This window comes from Hipposideros armiger, unplaced genomic scaffold (assembly GCF_001890085.2).
Source record: "Hipposideros armiger isolate ML-2016 unplaced genomic scaffold, ASM189008v1 scaffold_48, whole genome shotgun sequence".
Taxonomy (NCBI): domain Eukaryota; kingdom Metazoa; phylum Chordata; class Mammalia; order Chiroptera; family Hipposideridae; genus Hipposideros; species Hipposideros armiger.
This window is the reverse complement of record NW_017731398.1, coordinates 3,192,320-3,211,038: the sequence shown is the minus strand read 5'-3', so window position 1 is coordinate 3,211,038 and position 18,719 is coordinate 3,192,320. Positions and strand designations below refer to the sequence as shown.

General features: G+C 57.7%; 1 protein-coding gene across 1 annotated transcript in view; it reads left to right on the top strand.

The window, feature by feature from the left end:
• CEMIP (cell migration inducing hyaluronidase 1) overlaps window positions 1–18,719 on the top strand; it is a 119,868-nt gene that overhangs the window by 41,934 nt on the left and 59,215 nt on the right. The window contains 2 exon segments of the mRNA XM_019640220.1: window positions 15,804–18,043; window positions 18,559–18,662. Coding sequence (XP_019495765.1) covers window positions 18,024–18,043; window positions 18,559–18,662 — 124 coding nt within the window. The 5' untranslated portion in view covers window positions 15,804–18,023.

Here is an 18,719-nt window from a genome sequence, read left to right as displayed (position 1 = left end):
CTAAAGGTTTGGAGAGGAAGGCGCTTAAGAAATGTCACCTCCCTCTCCATCCAGGGCTCCTGGGCTCCGCCAGAGAAGTCAGGTGTGTGAGGGTGACGTTTCCACCAACCGGCTTTGGCTCAGTGGGTCTAGGAAGGCACTCACTCCAGCCTTTGAGGGTTCCTTGGTGATTTTGGCCATGGCCCGGGGTGGGGCAGGCACGCCATAGTGACACAGAAAGTCCTGTCGGTGAGCTAGATGAAGTCACCGGGCGGGAAAACCGGACAAGTCTGAGGTCCAGGTGACCCCACAGCTGGGGAGCCAAGCAGGCTTTTCAGGTCTGGCCCCTCCTGCTTCCTCCATGGGATCTGGGTGAGCCCCCCAACATACCCCGCCCCTCCCCCCCAGCGCACCTGTCTGGCCCTGTCCCTGCGGGCACACCCTCTGCCACCCCACCCCTAGCCACTCCTGCAGGGTGAGGGACAGTTCCTTCCATCCCCGCTCCCATCAGCCTAAGTCCCCACACAGACCGTGTGCCTGGGGCCAGACCAGGTGGAGGAGGGAAGGACAGACACCAGAAGAAGGATGTCAGGGACAGTTTTTTCAGTCTCAGCTCCAGGGAGCTTGTGGTGTGGAGCCGTGCACCTTTTCCTCAGCCCATAGCCTCAGGCACACGGGTGGGTGTGGGGCCTGCTCACAGGCCATCGGCCACTCAGCCAGCCAGGCACCTCCCCTTCTGCAGGTCACATGTGTCCTGCAGGTCACATGTGTCCCGAGGGGCTTTCCCTGCCCACCGCTTCCCAACCTGCGTTCTACTCCTGTTGTATTCTCATAGCATCCCATATTTTCACTTACATAACTTACCATATTGTTTGGAATTATGCATTGGGTTTTGTGACTGTTTGAGAAACGTTGGCCACCCAAGTAGATTATTAACTTTGAGAGGGTGGGGACCCGGCCGGCCGTTGTGTTGAATGTTGGACTGCTGAATGAACGATGGGCTTTGGAGCGAGACCCATCAAGAGCTGAGTCTCGATTCAGCATCTTCCCAGGTGGGGCCGTGCGCTTGTCTGTGAGATGGCTCGCCTCCCTCCACGCTGGAAACAGAAGCCAGCTCATCCCCCCAGCTGTGCTGTGGCGAGGGCTAGGGGTGCGCATGTGAGCCACACAGACACAGTGGGCGCCCCTCCTGAGACGGCTCCGCAAGGCCAGAGGGGCTGTCTCCCCCAGAGGGGCCGCCGGGCTTGGTGCCCAGACCTGGCAGCTTGGCCGGGATGATCTTCAGAACTTTCAGGAGCTGACCCAGTTAAAACAGAAAGTGGATTATTTACCAGAAAGTCTGGGACAAAAGGAGAGGGAGCCCCGCAGGATCCTGCCTGGCCTGGGCGGGCCGCGGTGGATGCGCCTTCTCCTGGCCTCCGCAAGCCTTTTCCTATCCAGAGCCTCGCTCGCACCCCGATTCTGGGAAAGGGGCTGCTGAGAGAGCTGGTTCCTAGACGGCCGCCCCCCGCTGCCCCTGCCCCTGCTGCGACGCGCTGGGCTGGCCTCGCACAACCTGCTTGACACCTTGTAACACCGTGACAGCCCCGTTGGCTCAGGAGCAGCTGGTGGGGAACCAGGGCCCCCACGTGCCAAGACCTGAGCCCGCAGGCCTTTCTCCCTTGGCCTGACTTAGGCAGCGGCAGCAGTTTCTAGGGAGAGACGGAGTTATTTCATACATATGTTGGAGCTTGGGCAGGAAAGGAAGGGCAGTGCCCCTTGACGTCCCCAGGGAGGGGACCCCTCGAGGAGCTTGAGCAGCGTGGAGCCCGCGGGAGCAGAGGCCTGGTCAGCAGCTGCTGGTGGCAGGGAAGGTGGGGCACGTGACCAAGCAGGTGGTAGGCCTGGCAGGCAGCCAGGTGCTGGCACAGGACTGCTGGCCCCACACACTCCAGGCGGGGACTTCAAATGCTCTGACAGCTCGGCTGGCCCAAAGGGCGAGGGGAAGGGGCACCCGGGCGGAAAGAAGGGGTGCAGGAGGCTGGGCCCCAGAGCGGGTCTCCGGTCTGGAAGCAGGGCCAGTCCCGCTGCGTCTGTGCTGTGCTCAGCCTCCTCCTGGTGGTGAGTCCCCTGAGCAGGTCACAGCCCTCCCCAGGGCTTCAGGACTCTCCCACACAGCTGCCACCGCCCACGCCATTGCCAGTTCGGCAGGCGCTTCCAGCCAGCTGGGAGACCTCACCCTTCTCTTGGCCAGGGGCGCCCCAGCTCCCACTCCCCGTCATCCTGGTCCTCCTGCTCGCTCAACCCTCACACACGGGCCGGGCTACCTGCTCGGCCAGGGACCCAGGAGACCGTGGGCCAGGCTGGCCTCGGTGTCCTCATGTGCTGGATGAATGCGCCAAGGGGAAGGCCGTGAAGGACACTCAGGGGTCCTCGTCATTTTGAGAGACATGTGTGGTTAAGTGGAGTGACCAACAGAGAGAGAGAGAGAGAGAGAGAGAGAGAGAGAGAGAGAGAGAGGGCGGCAAAGGTTTATCAGGAAGCAAGGTGTCAGCGTTATCAGGGAGGTTCTCAAAAGTGAGGCAGGATGGAAATGTTCGGAAGTAAAATATGAGTAGGCGGGAAGGTCTTCCGGCGGGGATGGGGTGGGTGGGCTGAGCGAGCAAAGATGCAGAGGCAGAGCTGGTCAGTCCTCCCTGGGACAGCGTGTGGCGCACACGCTGCAGACTAACTGGCACCAGGTGAGCTGGGTCCAAGTCTGTAGGCCACGGTGGGGCGCGGGGAGCATCGGATCTCTGAGTGGGACTGAAGCATGATGGAGATGTGTTTAGGGAAGGCTCCACTGGCAACGTGGGCTGGAGAGAGATGGGCAGTTGTGGTCGTGTGGACAAGAGGTGGGCAGAGTGTGGACCCTGCCAGGGCAGGGGTCAGGGTCAGGGTCGGGGTCAGGGCACTGAGTCTGGGAGAGTGGCGAGTGGCCTCTCCTTTCACTCCCCTAAGGAGACAGGTCCTGAAGGGTGGGGGGAGGAGAGGCCATGCTGTTGGGACTTTGCTGACCACTGCAGTGGAGAAGGGGGCAGGGTGGGGAGTCCTTTCCCCAGCAGCCCTCAGGAGTTCAGCTGGGCCCCAGCTCAGTGCCCAGCCCAGTTTTCTTCCACGCCTGTCTGCGCCCCTCTTCACTTGTCAGAACTTTGGGGTTGTGAGGGATATAAACCCAACTCAGAGTCATTTAAGCCAAAAGGCTAAGGTGAGGGCTTGGAGAGCCCTCGGTGGGACTGACAGGCCAAGTTGTAACAGCAGGAGGGAGGGAGGTCTCGGAGGAGCTGAGAGCAGGGCTCACGTGCTATCAAGGCTTTGACTCTGTACCCCTCTGCTCACCTCTCGTCACCTTTGGACCTCTCAGGGTGGACTGATAGGGGACAGGAAGCTGACAGGGCTGCTGCCCTATAGGGGACAGCCTCTGCCACAGCAACAAACTCACTCTCCATCCCCACGGCCACAGTCCCGAGAGGTGACTCGGTCTGGCTGGGGTCAGGTGTCCACCTGTGCACCAAGCCGCTGGGGAATATCGCGTGGCAGTCCCTCCATGGGAGCAGGAGGGCCAGCTCTGGAGGAGAGCAGGTGGGCAGACAACTGTGGGGCCCACTGCCCCTCCGCACAGGACCGGCGAGGATAAAGGATACAGTGAGATGGGCCAGTTTTTGGCGAACTGATTTCATCCTTCTCTGGGAGACAGTCTTGTTAGAGGTAAGCCAAGCCATTTCTGCATTGCTCTGTTGGTGCATGAGTTTGTTATTCACCCAACAAGCACTTACAGAATCCCTACTGTGTGCCACACCCTGGACCAGGGATGTAGAGGTGAAAAAAATAGTTGCCTGCCTTGCAGTAGCCCCCATTCTAGCAAGAGAGATACACAGGATAAAATTCTACAACAATAATGATTATAATAATAATAATGACAGATGCTAGATAGAATTGGGAAATAAGTAAGAAAACGGTTAGTTCCTCTTGGGAATCCAGTAAAGACGCCAGGAAGAGGGGAGCTTGAAGTCACCCTCGATGAGGCGGAGGGCTTTCCCGGACAGTGATGCCGGACTGGGTCTTCTAGGCACAAAGAGCCATGTCAGGAGAGGCACCGACCGTGAGCGTGCGTGGGACACTACTGAGGAGGGGTCTTTTAGTGGCCCAGGGTGGCCAGAGTGTAGGTAGGGTGGAGAGAAGGTGGGGTGGGGGACGGAGAGCGATAGGAGGTGAGGATGGGTAGGCAGCCAGGGCCACTTCGTGAGGGACCTCCTGTGGTATCAAGTGGTTTGGAAGGGTGTAATTCCACGACCTGCCTTCGGAAAGACCCTGCTGGCGGCAGCACAGGAGGGAGAGACAGGAGGCAGCAGGCCGGTCCGGAGGCCGCCGTCAGTGTCAGGGAGGCAGCACAGAGGTCCCGGACTAGGCCTGTAAGCGGAGAGATTACAGGAGGGAGGCGGTCACTGGTGGGACCTGAATGTGGGTGGGATGAGTTCGTGAGCAGGAGAGGGAGGAGGCAGCTTTTGGAGCAGGAAGGAACCCTTGTCTGACCGTTCGCGCGCTCCTCCAACGGGTCCGTCCATTCTCAGGGGGAGCAGAGCAGCCGAGCAAGTGCAGTGGCCTGCAGGTCCAGCACTTCGGACCCTAGACGAGACCTGTCACTCACTTACTATGTGAATTTGGACAGACCACTTAGCCTCTGGGGCATGATGAGGGGTCAGCTAGGCAGGAAGTCAGTAGCCCGATGCCTGGCCCATGGAAGGTGCTGGACGTGTGTCCTTCGAATCAGAATGCGAACCTGTTGGGAATCAGTGGCTGCTTTCTGTCTGTATCTTTGGAAATTGGAGAGGTGGGCGTTAGAACCACAACAGTGATGCGATCGGTTTTGTGTGAAGAAAGCAGTGTTTTTACAGCACTGGAAGGGCCTGACTCAGTGCACACACGTTTTCCCTGCCATCTCTTCCTCTACACTGAAACGTGTTTCTGAAACATGTTTTGGCCCCATTCAAAGACGCGCTTTACTTCCCTGCTTTCATGTCACAACATACACGGAGGGACGTCCCCACCCCTCCCTTCACCCTTTTCTGCAGAGCCCTGGCGAGCCGCCAGACCAGGTGGTGCTTATCTCCTGCCAGTCCTAAAGGAGGAGGAAGAAAGTGTGTGCACTGCTGAGTGTCTGCAAGCTGTTTATTTGATTTTCGGCTTGTCTTTGTTCCAGCATGAATTGTAAGTACACGAGAGTAGCTTCCAACAGGTGCCCAAATAGCCAGGCGACAAAATGCCCCCAATGGCCCACACGCGTGCGCCGTGTCACTGAGCCTGCCCGGCCCTGGGGTTGGGGCCTCACGTCCTCTGTCCTTACAAAATCCCGCCCACCAGGGATGGGCCTGTAGTCACCCAGAAGAGTGGAGTAGAAACCCACTCAGAAAACTGTGTTGTATCTGGAAGTTCCAATGGCCATGTCAGACTTTGGGAGAGAAGGGCCGGATCGCTCCTTTACAGGCTCACAGCTAAGACTCCTGGTGGCAAGTAATAGAAACCAATTTGAGCTAAATTTAGCAAAATAATAATAATAAAAAAAGCATGGGGTTGCGTTTATTATACGGGCACAGGGAGTGTCTCCTAGAATCAAAGGCGTGTATAAAGCCACAAGAAGGGACTGGAACCAGAGGAAAATAATCAGCCTGGTTTCGGTCCGTGGTGCCCACTGGTCCAGTCAGTGTGGCCTAGGGGTCCCAGTGAACAAACGTGGTTCCAGGAGACCCACCTGTGAAAGGGCGGATCCCAGAGGGTCCAGAGCACAAGTCAAGTCAGAGATTTGGGAAGCCGCAAGAAAGTGATTGACCCAGTTCACATGGCATGGATCTCACAGTAAGAGGTGGGACCATTAGGAAAGAGATCGCGACGTGATGCACCCAAGCTCTAGGTCAGGCACTGCTTCCTCTTCTCTGTGCCTCCATCGCCACCTCCCAGACTCAAGGACAGCCAGCCGTGCATACATGACGGGCTGGACAGATGTGTGTAGGTTGGGTCATGTGAAGCCACCATTTTTGTAGGTCAGAATGGTTGAATATTATGATTTCATGTTGTTCAACCCAACATGTGGCACACATAAAGCTGGAACTGGGACCAGCTTTGAAATCTTCACTGTGGGACCTTGGGCAAGTCATCGGGCTCAATGGCTTTGAAGGTCCCTCCTTGCTCCAAGGCGCTAGAAACACCACCTCCAGATTTGGTACTAGGAACCAAGGGGCAGCCAGAAGCAGGAAAAAGCTGGAGTCAGAGAGTTCTGGGTTCAGATTCCAACCAGGCCCTGTCGAGAGGGCCTCGGCAAGCCAGCAGGGTCTGCCCTGAGTGGACAGTGCCACCTCATCTGTAAGCCACCTCTCTCCCATTTTATGGTGAAAAGCAAGGAATAACTTTTTCCACTGAAGCCTCTGGAAGATCTTAGGCAACAGAGCCAACTTGGGCTGAACCTGGGCCAGCGTCCCGGGCCACTGCTCAGCTCAGCAGAGGAGGCCAGAGCCTGAGGCGGGGGCTCTGCGCTGCCTGGCGGCTGCTCCTGGCCATGACCCAGGCGTGGGCTGCAGCCCCTGGAGAGCAGGCTGAGGGCCCAGGGAACGCTCCTCTGGAATTCCATTTGCAGGAGCATCTGCTGGGCAGGAAGCCCAGGGCTGCCTGTGTGCCCGGTGTCCTGACTCCTCAGGGCAGGACGCTCCCCACAGCGTGTCTCAGCGCCCGCTGTCTTCAGCACTGACGCCGTCGCTGGGCCGCCCTCTCAGCGAGCACAGCTGCTCATGGAAGGCGACTCCTACAGAGTGCTCAACGCGTCCCCAGCCCTGGTGCTTCCCCGAGCCCTTGGTGGGCATCCTCTCACACTTGTCTCCACACCTCCATCAGGGGGAGACACCGACGGCCTTCTGTGCCGGAGAGGAACCTCAGCCTCAGATACTGCAGGGAGGCGGTTGAAAAGCTGAATGGAAAGGGGGAAAACAGGAAGAGGAAAAATAAGTCCACAGGCTAATATCATAAAATAGTATGAAGCCATTTCTATTTTTAAAAGAACCTACGGAAATTTCCCAGAGTGGCAGAGCCACTTCGTGTCTCCTGCGGGGTTCAGACTCACATCTTTTAAAAATCAAAGCCCCCTTCACCAACACACAGTAAAATTTAGAACACTTGCTGTTGGTGCCAAGCCCTCTGCCAGTCACTTCGCAAGTGTCACCTCATTATTCCTCCCAAAGGCCGTTTGGGGAAGGCTCTCGCAGATGAGGGAACTGGAGACCAGGGAGCTGCCAGCGGCCGGGCGGGACAGGGCCTCCAAAGCATCCTGAAGGCTTTGAGTGCGGCGGCAAGCATGGCTTGTCTAGCTGTGCATGGGGACAAAGCTGCCCCTCTTTTCTTCTCCCAAACTCCACGTCATGGGGGTCCCCAGAGCAGTGATAGGCAGGACGGCATGTTCGTGCAGTTGGATACCACACAGTGGTTGTAAGGAGCGAGCTGCTGAGGCTCACAGCAACGTGGGCGGGTCTCAGAAACACGCTGGGGAGAAGCAGCCGCATGCGGAAGACTGTGTACTGGATTATTCCATCTGTAGAACGTTCTAGAACAGGCAGCACAAGCCTGTGTTCGGATATGTTTCAGCCACCACAGCAGTTGCCTTGATGGGGACTTGATGGGGAAGTGGCGGGAGGGAACATTCTCGGGCGATGGTGTATGTTCCGCCTCTGGACCGGGGCTTGGTTACGTGGGTGCATGCGTTGGTTGGCGCTCAGCAAAGGCACGCGTGAGGTCTGTGTGTTTCATTACATGTAAATTTTACCTCAAAAGATTTAGAAAATTTTGCAATGAGTATTGAACTCTAGGTATTCGTAGGCAAGCTGAAGAACTTAGGGACAATTTACTTTGAACCACATCTCAAAAACAAGGTTGGTCTCTCGGAGGAGAGAAGGATGGATGGGTAGATACGTGACAAAGCAAACACAGGGAAATGTTACTGGTAGCATCTGGGTCGGGGGTGTGTTGACGCTCACTGTGAAATTCTTTCAGCTTGGCTGTGTGTTTGAAAATGTTCATAGTACAGTGTTGGGGGTGGGGGAAGCAATTATGTGGAGCCCTAGGGTCCCCTCGTGGTGAAGCAGGGGTCCCAGAGCTCAGGGCTGGTCGGCGAGCTTCTCTAAGCAGGCACCGCCGTCCTGACTGGTGTCTGTCACAGCCCTGAGCGGGACCTGGCCCTGAGTCAGCCCCCAAATTCATGTTTCCTCGGGTCCCCCTTTCCAGAGAGGAAACCGAGCCCAGGGGAGCCGTGCCGCAGGTCTGCCAGGACTCGACCCCGGGACTCCCCATTTCTAGCCACCCCTCCCCATAAGTGTATCAGAGCCCACTTTCTTCCAAAGAGCGCGGGCTTTTGTTCCAAGGCTGCGACTCGCACCTGTGTGCAGGAATACATACAGGTAACTGAACCCAGGCACAGGAGCCAGCGGCACACTGGGCAGTAAAGCGAGCCTTGGTGGGGCCCCCCTGCCGTCATTTCCTGTAGGTGTATTTGAAGTAGTGGGAAGCCAGGGTGGTTTCCACAAATAAATAATCCAGAGAAAGACAAGCCCCTCAGATCAAAGGATGCCTCTGGCCCAAACTTGAACCCAAGTCAAGTGTGCTCTTTCGACTCCAATCTGCCGGGCAGAGGGAGGAGCGGAGACCGGCCGCTCTGCTGTGCAAACATCCCTGTCTCTGCCCTTCCTGGGTTTGTGTGAGCCTGAGAACAGGAGCCGGGAGGAAGGCTGCGCTCTGTGAAGTGCTGCCAGGCCCGGCCTTATGACATTCCAGCCTGCTTCCAGATGCAGCAGGTGCCAGGACGTTGGCCTCCTGTTGTGTCCGAGCCCAGGGAGCTCCCTCGTGGGGCTGCACCCCTTTCTTGGGGCTGTCACATAAGCCCTCTTGGGGCCCCTACTCTTTGTGGAACTTCTCATGGCCTGCCTCCTGTGTCCTGAGTTTGGGGGGAATATCAGTGCCTCTGGGGGGAGAGGGAGATGGAAAAAAATGCACAGAAGCCAGCAGGTCTGACTCCTGCAGCCGCGGGAGCGGGGTCGGGTCAGGAGGGGCCTCGGAGCAGAGGGAGGTCCGTCTCGCAGAGGGGATGTTCTCACGCTTCCATGTGCACGCGGATCACTGAAGGCTGGCTGTCGGTGGCCTCGGCCAAGACGCCTCATGTCTCAGGCTCTCAGGGGACGCTGACGCAGCTGGTCCCGGGACCACACTCTGAGCAGCACCGCCAGTGGCCAGTGGCCATGATCCCTCCTCTCATGAAGCTATGGGCAGTAAGCAGACTCATAAGTAAATATGTGATTGTAAGCGGCGGCAAGTGAGGTCACTCTGAAAGGCCTTGACAGAGAGGACCTTCCTCAGATGGGAATGGGGTGCCACGAAAAGCCTCTAAGAACAGGACTTTAACTGATAACTGAGGGTGAGCGGAGCGGGGGAAAGCACTCCAGGCAGTAGGGCAGCACGTGTAAAGGTCCTGGGGCAGAAATGAGCTTGGCATCTCCAAGGAAGTGACAAAGAGGCCAGCATGGCGGGGATAGAGACGGGTGTGGAGAGGGAGCTTGGCCCGGTAGGGCTGGGTGGGGAGTTCTGACTACATGCTCAGTGTGGTGGGAGTCGCTGGATGGCTCTAAGCAAAAATGGGCCACGGTGCTCGCTGGCTGGCCCGTGGAACATGGGCTGGGTGGAGGTGGGGAGTAGGCTGTGAGAGGGTTCTTGCAAAACCCTAGAGGAAAGAGTCTTAGGCTCTGGTGGCAGGATGACTTTCATTCTTTCTCATATGGGTCACCTTCCCTGAGGACATGCGTGTTTGGGGGACATGCTGCAATTGGAGAAAGGAAGCCTCTTTCCTCGGTAAAGTCATGTGAAGCCTTATTGATTACATGGGCATTTTGAGAACAAAAAGGCTTGTAAGAAACTGACCCTCCTCTCGCCTTCCCCTCTTGGCACCTCAGCAGCTGGGGTTGTTTCCATAGTAAATGTCAAAACACAAATTGGCTTCAGCAGACAAGGGGCCGTGTTGGCCCATGTGATTGGGAGGTGCAGGGGCAGGGTGGCTGCAGGCAGAGTCCGGTCCGGGCACTCAGCAGTGTCTGCCCCCGTCAGCTCGAGGCTGTGCGTCCTCTGTGCAGGCTGCGTTCTCAGGCAGGCTCAGTGCAGAGGAAAGATGGCCCAGCGACTACAGGCTTGCCAGCCGTGGTGGGACGGAAACTAGCTTTCCCCGGGAGTTCCACGCAGGTCCCCTTTCTGGTCCTGGGACACATGACCATCCCCTGAACCAGTCACAGCAGCCAGGGAGTGGGTCACATGTCCCCCCTCGGGCGCCCAGGTGGGTGGCTCAGTCCTACCTGAAGCACGTGACTGAGGGTGAAGGCGGGGTGCTTGTCAAAGGACAGCGAGGGCTGAAGGCAGGAGGGAATGCAGGCCAGCCCCCCTCAGCGTCCATGTGAGCACCGGGGCCCGTGGCCTGGTCCCCCCGCCCTTCCCGGAGTCCTCCTGTCCCCCCCACCCGCTCTCCCATCTCATCCCATTTGATAGAGCACATCCTCCCCCCAGTCCTGGGGACAAAACTCAAACTCATCACCTTTGAATCTGCGCCTGGCCCTTGACCCTCCTGAATATCCCGGCCCCTGGGAGCAGGAGTGCATCGCCCTGTCAGAGGCCTTTGTCCCCAGGTCCTCCTTTCCAGTCTGAAGGTCACCTCTGGCCCACGGTCCATGGGCGCACGAGGTGGGCCTTTGCCGAGCGAGGCTAAACGCAGTTCTCAGCCTGGGCCTCCGACAGGCAGGACCTGCATCTGTCTCCCAGGGTGTGGGCGTGTGTGCAGATGTGGGGGGTTGGGTCCTGCCCCAGACCTGCCCACAGCATCAGAACCCCTGGGGTCTCCCTCCCTTCCTCTCCCACCTTCAGGGACACTGGGGTGGTCTGTCTGCCTTCCCTTCCTTTAAATCTGACAGTGGGTGTCTGAGAACCACAGCCCTAATGCAGAAGTGGTTTGAACACACAGAGCCGCATCCTAGAACCGTTCTAACAGCAGTTTGCGTCTCGCCGGGCCCCATGTTTTGACATGTCTCTCTCCAGGTGCGCACGGTATGGCCCACTCAGCGAGGAGTCAGCCTGCTTAGATCCCTCACGCCACCCCCTTCCTGTGGCCCCGCTTGGTGAGATAGCTGATGAAGTCCTGAGCCGGTGGGCCTGCTCTGGTGACAGCCTCGTTTCTGTAACATGCCCCCCCGGGGGGGGGGAGCACACCGCTTCTCCCCCCGGACCCCCGCCCTGTTATAGCCACCTGGTGTGCGCTTCTGGTCACCCCTTACCCCCACCTGAGCTGTGGGCCCCTGGCCCTCTGTCCGCTCTGAGGATACACAGAGCCTGCTCCGCCTCGCGTTCTCGCCCGCTGTCCCTCTGCCCTGTCCCATGGCGCCCCGCGCTGTCCCTTCCTCAGGTCTCTGCTGAAATGTCACCTTTTCAGGGAGAACGTCCCTGACCCCTATAAAGTAACCACTCCTTCCCCCCTTATCTTCTCCATCTTGTCCACAGCGGCCAACACCAGACACCCCCAGGGAGCCTTTCTTTGTTCTGTCCTTTCTCCGCTCCCACCCATGGGCCCTAGACTAGGCTGTCAGTTCCAGCCCAGCCCAGGCTGCCGTGGCCCAGCGCCCGGAACTGTTGTGCAGCAGGCACCTAGTGAGCGTGCTGAGTTAATCCACTTGGGCAGAGGCCCCCGGGGCACTGCCATCCCCCCCCACCTCCCTCCCAGGCCCTGCCAGCAGCATCTGTATAAAATACAGCCCCTGTTCCCCGGCTTCTCCACCTGCCGGTGGCCCCGAGCCTTCAGGAGACAGTCTAAACTCCTTCCCTTCTGGGCAGAGGTGCTTCAGGAGCTGGACCCCATGCCGTGCTCACCCCTGCCCCTCCCCACGCTCGGGCATCCTCACTCTTATTTAGCACCGACTGTATGCTCCTTGAAAGAAAGCGATGTGTGGGCGTGAGCGCCCCACCCCCACCAGGCAGGAACCCCTAAGGAGATGGCAGGGACAGGACAGGGGCCTCAGAAACAAGTGGACACACATGGGGTAACTTCAGAGCAGGACAAGTGCCAAGCCAATCGCTAGGGTTTTCCGTTCAAAGCACAACCGAGGAGGCGTTTACTGCTACAGCCACCCCCTCAGCCAGTAGCGCACGCATGCACAGCCAGCCAGGAAGGTGTGCAGCCTGCAGTTTGACTTTGGGCGGGTCCACGCTGTGACTCAGTCCCGGGAGAGACTCCCTTTGAGGTCACTGAACTCTGTGATGGGGCTGCTCTGGGCATCTCAGATCTCTCAGCTGCCCACCCTGAGGGCACAGGGAGGGATATAAAAGCCTCCTTCTGGGCAGCACCCTCCAACCCCGACTCCCCCACAGGCTCTCCCTGTTCCTGGGAGAGGGAAGCCAGCCGGCAGGCTGCTGTGCCTTCTGTGGGTGACGTTCGCTAAAGCCAGGGTGGGACCCAGGTCAGGTATCCCATCCTCAGCTGCCCTAGCAGCGTGCACTGCCTGGACCTGCATGCCGGGAACCTCACACATGTCTGGATGGGGAGAATAAGTGAGCTAGTAGGTGTCAGGTATCTTTAACACCTGGGAACCAAGGTAGGGGACCCTGGGACCCTTGGGTACATTGCAGAGTAGGCATGCCGTCTCCAGAGGGAGCTGGGGTTGGTGGGAGAGGCCTGCCTTCCTTACGTCAGCCTCCTGTCACCTTCTGGACTTGGTGAGTCTGGGGAGAAACACCTGTATCAACAACATGACTCCTCCCTTCATGATCCTGGAGGAGAAAGCCTATTTTAATAAGGAAGGTTTAAAAAGATGTTTAAAAAGATGCTCAACAAACTGATTAAGACTCATCAGCTTGTTGAAATGTCTCCAGCCTCTGTCTCAGGACTGCCACTGTGTTCTTTGAGAGCCCTGGACAGTACTGAGCTGCAAGCAGGTGAATAGCCACGTCGTGAGTTTGTGCCCCGATCATTTGCAGACACATTCACTCATGGTCCCGGGTGGCCTGGCAGCCCCTGTGTGCCAGACTGCTGAGCTAAAGTCTGTAGGAAAAGAAACACCGTTTACATAATGCCTGCCTGCAAGGAGCCTGCAGCCCGACGTGGAGAACCTTCCGGAACTCTAAGGGCGGAATGAGGTCCGTGTAAGGAGGAAGAAGCAACTGATACAGACGTTAGGGGCAGGGAGACTTCCTCATGGGGACAGAGACAGAGTCTTAGAACACATAGCCGGTTTCCAGAGGTCGCCGTGGCGGCCGGGAGGACGGTGGTGGAGAGAAGGAGCAGTTAAGTCACAGGAGCAGCACACCTGCTGGTCCACAGGAGTCAGTGTGTGGTCGGGCCAAGGGCACCGGGCTTCCTCTCCCTGTACCGCCCTCCCAACAGCCCCCCGCCCAGCAGGCGTGTCTCTGCCTGCCTTCATCCGCGGAATCCCCCAGAAGGGGTAACTTAATGCTGGGAAGTGTAAACAATCCTCTTTTATCTCCCTCCTCTCCTCTTTGGGGGGCTCCGTTTTGCTTGAATGGGAGGAACAAGTGAAGCCCTTGTCGAATGGAAAGGACTCCCCCACCCACCCCTCGTGCATTCTTTCCAACAAGAACGCTGGCGATTGCCGGACCCAGGTGACATGTCCTCCCAGAGCCCAGTATGGGGCCCCGTCATGTCATATTTGTGTATTTTCTTCACTCCATAAACACCATGCCCCGTGGGGGTGAGTTGCTGCGTCAAGTCCCCGATGTCAAGCGTCTGAGAAAGCCTCTCTTGTTCAGCGGCGGTACCTCTTCTCCGATGACGCAGCTCTACCCATTTATCAGAGGGAGAGGTAACCGTCCCGTTCAGCAAGTCGGGCTGATGGTCGGCTGCACCAGACCCACATGACCCTGATGGGGCGTTATGGCACTGTGGTCTGTCACCATGCCACACACATTGCTAGCATCACCGCATCCCGCCCAACAGCCCTGTAAGGCAGCTACAGTTCTGTGCCTGTTGCCGAGGGTGATAGATGGGGTCGCTTTGAGCGCCAGGGTCTTCCTCCTCCTCCTCCTCCGTCAGCACCGCGGGCGCCTGGACAGCATGTGCTGGATGGATGGGTTCAGAGCTGCAGTGGCTCAGGCTTTGAGGCCACCAGCCCGGTAGCTGGTTCGCTGGTTGAGGAGGGATTTGAATTTGATGGCACAGCAAGATCCGACAGGACCAGCTCTGATGTGCTTGGGAAGGGGGTGCCTGTGAGGGTGAACTTCTACCACAGGGGACTGTAGCCTCTCTCCTCTCAGACTCTGCAGGTGGCCCTCTGGTGGGAATTCCCCCTGTCAGAGCTGTTTCCTTGGGGGAAGATAATTTAAGGCTCTGGATGTATCGAAGGTACCTGAGGCGTGTTTACTATCCAAACTCTGACTTAAAGCGATGCCTCGACTGAAAACAGGGGCAGGAACAGCTGGGCCCAGTGTTCCCCTCTCTCTTCCTCCCTCTCAAGCAAGCAGATGGCAGGGAAGGTGGCACAAGATGCATGATTTGGAGTCAGACAGCAGTTGTCCTGTCCACCTTCTGTTACTGCTCCCGACCAGTGTGAGCTGCGGTGTCCTGCTCCGTGGGCTTGGGTTTGCCCACCTGTAGAACAGGGAGGGAGGTTGGGCTAGCTCCCTGGGCCCAGAGCCTGGCCCACCGCCCAGCGGCAGCAGCAGCCTCCCTGGGGGCCTGTTGGGAACGAGGATCAGACCCCAGTCCAGGGCTGAGGATCAGAACCTGTGAGCCCCGGTGCTCAGGTTCCATGTCCCAGGCTTGTCAGCTGCGGGCGGCGTGTCCAACAGCTTGGGCACTGACGCCGGTCAGTCCCAGGGCTATAAGCGTCTCATTGGATCCTCACAAGACCTGGGAATTTAGGATGTGTTGTTCCTGTTCTACGGATAAAAATGTGAGGCCCAGGCGGCCAGGGAGCTTTTCGAGGTCAGCTGGGCCCCTGCCCTTGGCCGGCACACTGCCCTGCCTGTCACCGAGCCAGCCGTGTCTGGGTTTGCGTGGAATGAGAATTGCCTCCGTGCAGGTTTGACCGGGAGACTCATGGCTGTCCCTGTGCCGTCTCGTCCCCAAACAGGAGCCTCCAGACCACCCTGCAGCCCCCCCTCACCCCTACCTCAGGGCTGAGACTGACCCTCTCCCCTCCTTTGTCTCTCTGTCTCCGACAATCCCTGAGGAAAGTGCCGGTTTTGCAGCCTCTGCGGCAGCAGAACTTCTCAGCACCCCAGGGCAGGAATGCCAGGGGCAGGCGTGTCCTTACCCGTGCTGCTGCCCCAGGAGGTCTGAGCAAGAGCCAGAGGACACATTGATGGTCGTGGGTCGGAGGGGCCAGGGGTCAGGGCTGCGTGAAAAGGGGAAGGGAGGAACAAAGTGCCGCTTATAAAAACAGTCACGCGATGTAACGTGCAGCACAGGGAAAATGCTCAATAATACTGTAATATTGGGTCGTCGGAAAGTCATGATGTATTTTTCTATGGTTTTCATTGCAAAAATGTGTCATGATTTATCCGACGACCCAACGGTAACTCTGCGCTGTCAGATGGGTACTAGATGTATCAGGGATTACTTTGTAAGTTTTATAAATGTCTCATCACTATGCTGTACACCTGAAACCGATGTGATGCTGTATGCCAACTGTAATTGAAAAATAAGTTTAAAAAATGATCTAAAAAAAGATTAAAAAAAAAAGAACTCGGGGTCCCCTCTGGAGGCTGCAGTAACACTCTGCTCCCCTCTGCAGGTGACAAGCCCTGGGCCGCAGGGCAGCTGTGACAGACCTGGGACCTGAAGGACGAGGAGCTAAGCCCCTGGCGCCTGGTGTGTGCTGGCTGCCAGGAGAGGCAGAGGCACGATGGCAACAGCGTCCCTCATGCCAGCCCTGCTCCGGCCCTTCCACGTCCCTGGAGACCTGACAAACACGAGCACCGAGGAGCAGCTGATGGGCGACGCTGAGCTTCTGGAATACGTTAGCTTGTTGTTGTGAAGACTGGTGGAGGGGCCCAAGTGCTGCCTTCCACGAGGCGTGTCCGTTCTCCTTCCACGCGGGCTCTGCTGAAGGGGGTCAGTGCCCCCTTTAAGGACCAGCAGTGCAGCCGTCAGCCAGCCTCCGGCCAGCAGCTCTGCAGAGCCTTCCAGCTTTGTTAGCCGACTGCGCTCGCCCCGGCCCTTCCGCAGCTGGGACCTGTTTCACGGCCGTGTCTTGCCAGCCGGAGACTCCGAACTCCAGCTCCATTGCCAGAGGGCTTTTGTGGCCAACAGAGAAAGCTGTCCTCCTGTGGGGACAAACGCCCAAGTGAAATCTGAGAACCTTTTGGGAGTCCCTTCAACAGACTGTTTCTGGGGTTGCTGCCCTCGGGCGCTGGAAGCCAGGCACGCACGGGCGAGGAAGCAGGCGGGCCACCCACCAGCAATATGGGGCTCCCGTCTTAGGACAGGGGTGTCTCTGCCTCCATGACTCAGCAGGGCTGGCTCTGAGACGCAGCAGGAGGGCTTGTTAACGTTAGGATAAAGAGGTATGAGCACGTCCATCCAAGTGGAATTGTCCTTGCAGCCACCCAGAAAGCCGTCTCCTTGGTCTCTGAAATGAGCTATGAAATAATCTGAAGGCATCAGAGCTCCAGAGCCTGGTATGCCAGCCTCCCTCTCTGCACCGGCACAGACAGGCCCACAGAGGAAAACGCCTTGAGGAGGGTCACCCTGCCCTCAGGCCAGGAGGGTGTCCGCATCCAGGCTGCGCCCGCCCCCTGTCACCTCCAGCCTTGCTGCCTGTCACATTCCTTCACAAGCGAAGGTGCCAGCTCCTGGCCCTAAAGTCCAGGCTCCCTCAGGGGAGCCCCGGGACAACTGGGGGCTTCTCAGCAGCAGATGGCAAACTGCCTTTGGATTTTCTAAACTGATCGAGACTTGAGATCAGGGTTCTGGCTTTCCCCTAAGGACCACAAATGCTGCTGTCCCCGGTGTCCCCTCCTTTCTATTGCAAAGAGCATGAAAGCGGACACTCCTCTTCTGGGGCCGTGGGAAAGGCGCCATTCTCAGATGCCACGATGCGTGACTTCAGCAACCGGCTGAGGACTAGAATGGGCCCTGTTGTTCTCTGCAGATCAGGCCTGGGCCAGGCAGGGTGCCCGTTACGAGGACACCACGGGCATTGATTCTGGGAGTGCCGTTCCCTCCCTCCCACGGCCTCCCCAGCACACCTGTGTGGAGGGACCCGGCAAGGGGCCAGACCCTCCTGCGCCCCGACTCACTGCGCTCACACAAAGCACCTCACCTGGAACGAAAGGTCAAGGATGATCAGATCTGTCCCCGAGCTAGCTCGCAGGGAGGCGTGACACACATTTGGGCCCCTTTCTCAGTGTGGAAGAATACCTGTTTGTCCCTGGGCACGGTGACACTGGGGACACGGGCACAGAAGTGGAGCTGCCACTCCCCATGCCCGGGCTAAGCAATCCGTGTGCCGCAGAGCTTGAAGGCATTTCTCCAAGTGGCATTCTATTCTGAAAGGGCAGCCCGGCTTTTTTTAAGTTCCTGTCTTGAGATTTATCTAGACTGATTTCCATATCGCGTTCTGTGTACGTAAAAGGAAAAAAGATAAGTGGCTGTAGAAATCCGGAAGTTTGGTGACATGGAAGTTTAAATCTCTCTCACATAAAATAAATCCATAGTCCAGGGCTGTTACAGTTCTCCACAAGGTCGAAGCCTCGTTCTCTCTCTGTTTGCTTTGCCATCTTCAGTGCATGGCTCCCATCACATGGCCTGAGACAGCTGCTGTGGATCCAGCCATCACATCCACACTCCAGTCAGCAGGAAGGAGGGCACACTGTCTGTCTGCTGTGTCGGTCAGAACTTAATTCCAAGGCCACAGCTCATGTGAGAGAGGCTGGAGAAGGCAGCCTTCCTCCTAGGTGGCCATGCACCCAGATAAATGTCCAGGGTTCTTTGACTGAGTCAGGAGCGGGACATGGATATTGGGGGACTCAGGTATCCCTGTCCCACCTCCCTCTTGATATGGGGAGGGTTTAAAACAAGGCATCACATCTAGGATTTCAATATTAACAAGATTTGTTCTAAAGCATATACTGGTTCAGGTGAAGTAAGTGCTAGAAGTCCTTCAATCCACATCCTCCTGTTTCAGATCAGGAAACTGAGGCCCAGAGAGGTTAATCGCATCAGCTGAGATCACACAGCAAAAATGGTGGCATCTAACTCCCAGCTCCTGTTCAGTGGGAGTAGTTTTGTTTTTCTCTTTCTTGCCTTAAGAAAAAAGCTGCGTTCTAGAGGGATGGGAGCTCGAGCACGGAGGATGAGAGTCCAGCCATCAGGGGGTCTCTGAGCTGCAGGACACAGGCTGGACGATGCCAGGGTTTGCGGGCCATGATGCGCCCAGGCTTGAGCCATGGCGTCTGAGGACTGCCCTGGCCAGCTGGCGTGTGGCTACGCTGGCACTGCCTGCAGCCCAAGGAGGGTGCAGGTCTGACGCGGCGCTTCTGTTTCAGGGAGTGCTCAGCCAGGATGGGAGGTGCCAGCACACAGGACTTCTTCAAGGTGATGCTGACAGTCAGCTGGCTCCTGGCCTGCTTTCCTGGGGCCATGTCCACAGGTGAGCCACAGCAGGGCAGTTAGAGCGAGGCTGGGGGTGGGGTGGGGGGTAGGGAGG